This window comes from Monosiga brevicollis, genomic scaffold (assembly GCF_000002865.3).
Source record: "Monosiga brevicollis MX1 MONBRscaffold_532 genomic scaffold, whole genome shotgun sequence".
Lineage (NCBI taxonomy): Eukaryota > Choanoflagellata > Craspedida > Salpingoecidae > Monosiga > Monosiga brevicollis.
In genome coordinates, this window is record NW_001865243.1 from 1 (window position 1) to 1,107 (window position 1,107).

At 59.3% G+C, this 1,107-nt stretch overlaps 1 protein-coding gene across 1 annotated transcript; it reads left to right on the plus strand.

Moving 5' to 3' along the window:
• Positions 1 to 97: 97 nt before the first annotated feature.
• MONBRDRAFT_30689 (uncharacterized protein) lies at positions 98 to 1,069 on the plus strand (the record flags this gene model as incomplete). Its single annotated transcript, XM_001751142.1, has 3 exons — positions 98 to 370; positions 472 to 860; positions 968 to 1,069. Coding segments are annotated over 3 exons (764 nt in total), but the record flags the coding sequence as incomplete, so codon positions are not given.
• Positions 1,070 to 1,107: the final 38 nt, after the last annotated feature.

Genomic DNA, 1,107 nt, shown 5'->3' on the forward strand with positions numbered 1-1,107 from the left:
CGACTTTCTCAATGCCAGCTCGGATACAATTCCTTACCTGCGTTACTTTATCAAAGGCGAGAGCGTGGACCCCCTGTCTACCCTCAATGTCACCGTCATGGACAGTCCAAACCGTGATTACCAGGCCCAAGCCTTGGGTGACTATCTAGAAACCACGCCCGACTCCATCTTCCGCATCAACGCTGAGGACCTCACCCGCTCCCCAGTCGGCCGTTTCATCCGTCGCGGCATCCAACACTTTTTCAAGCTCACCATTCATCTCTATTTCACTTCCGCCCCAGCCACTCAGCCCGCCATCAACCCCCACACAGATAACTACCACATTCTCATTCTTCAACTTCAGGGCGAAAAGCATTGGCTCGTCTGCCAGGTCTGAGCCCCGCACCCGGCGACGCACCAGCTCACAACCGCCCGGCCTGTCAGGAGGCCCCCACTCACTCACCCCTGCGCGTCTGCCTGCACATGCCCCAGGTGGACAATGCTGAATCGTGCGAAGAATTCACTTTGTATCCCGGCGACGTCTTGTTCTTGCCCCGCCGCGCTGGTCACGTGGCCTGGACCACCAACGTGACCTCAGTCCACGCCACCATCGGCTTTCAAGGTGTGGACTGCGGTGACCTGGTCGAAGCCGCCGGCTTTACGGAGCAAGATGTGGGCCTTGATTCCACCAGCCCCTGCATGCTCCTCACCATGGACCAAGCCAAGGTGCTGCACCATGTCGTGGACACGACGGCCGACGCTGATTTGGGTGGCCCCGCGGCCATTGCACAGCTCTTTGTTGAGCACCAATCCACCCTTCGCGTGCGCCGTGCAATCTCCAAGAATGGTTGTAGTGGGCTTTGCACCTGTGAAGGCCCCAGGTACGTTCAGAAGTCACACGCCAATCATTTGAGATCGCAGCTTCCCCTCCTGCCTCGACACCTCATCCCAAGGTGGCACGCTGGTGCACCTGTGCTCTCTCCTTTAGTTGGGCGTACTTTGGTTCATACGGCCCCGATTGCGGCTCCGACTGTGACGGCTGGTGGGGCGGCAGCTGTGACGTGGATGGTTGCCATGGACCTGATACAGAGTAAGAACGGGGCCACAATCAGCCCCCCCCCCCCCCCC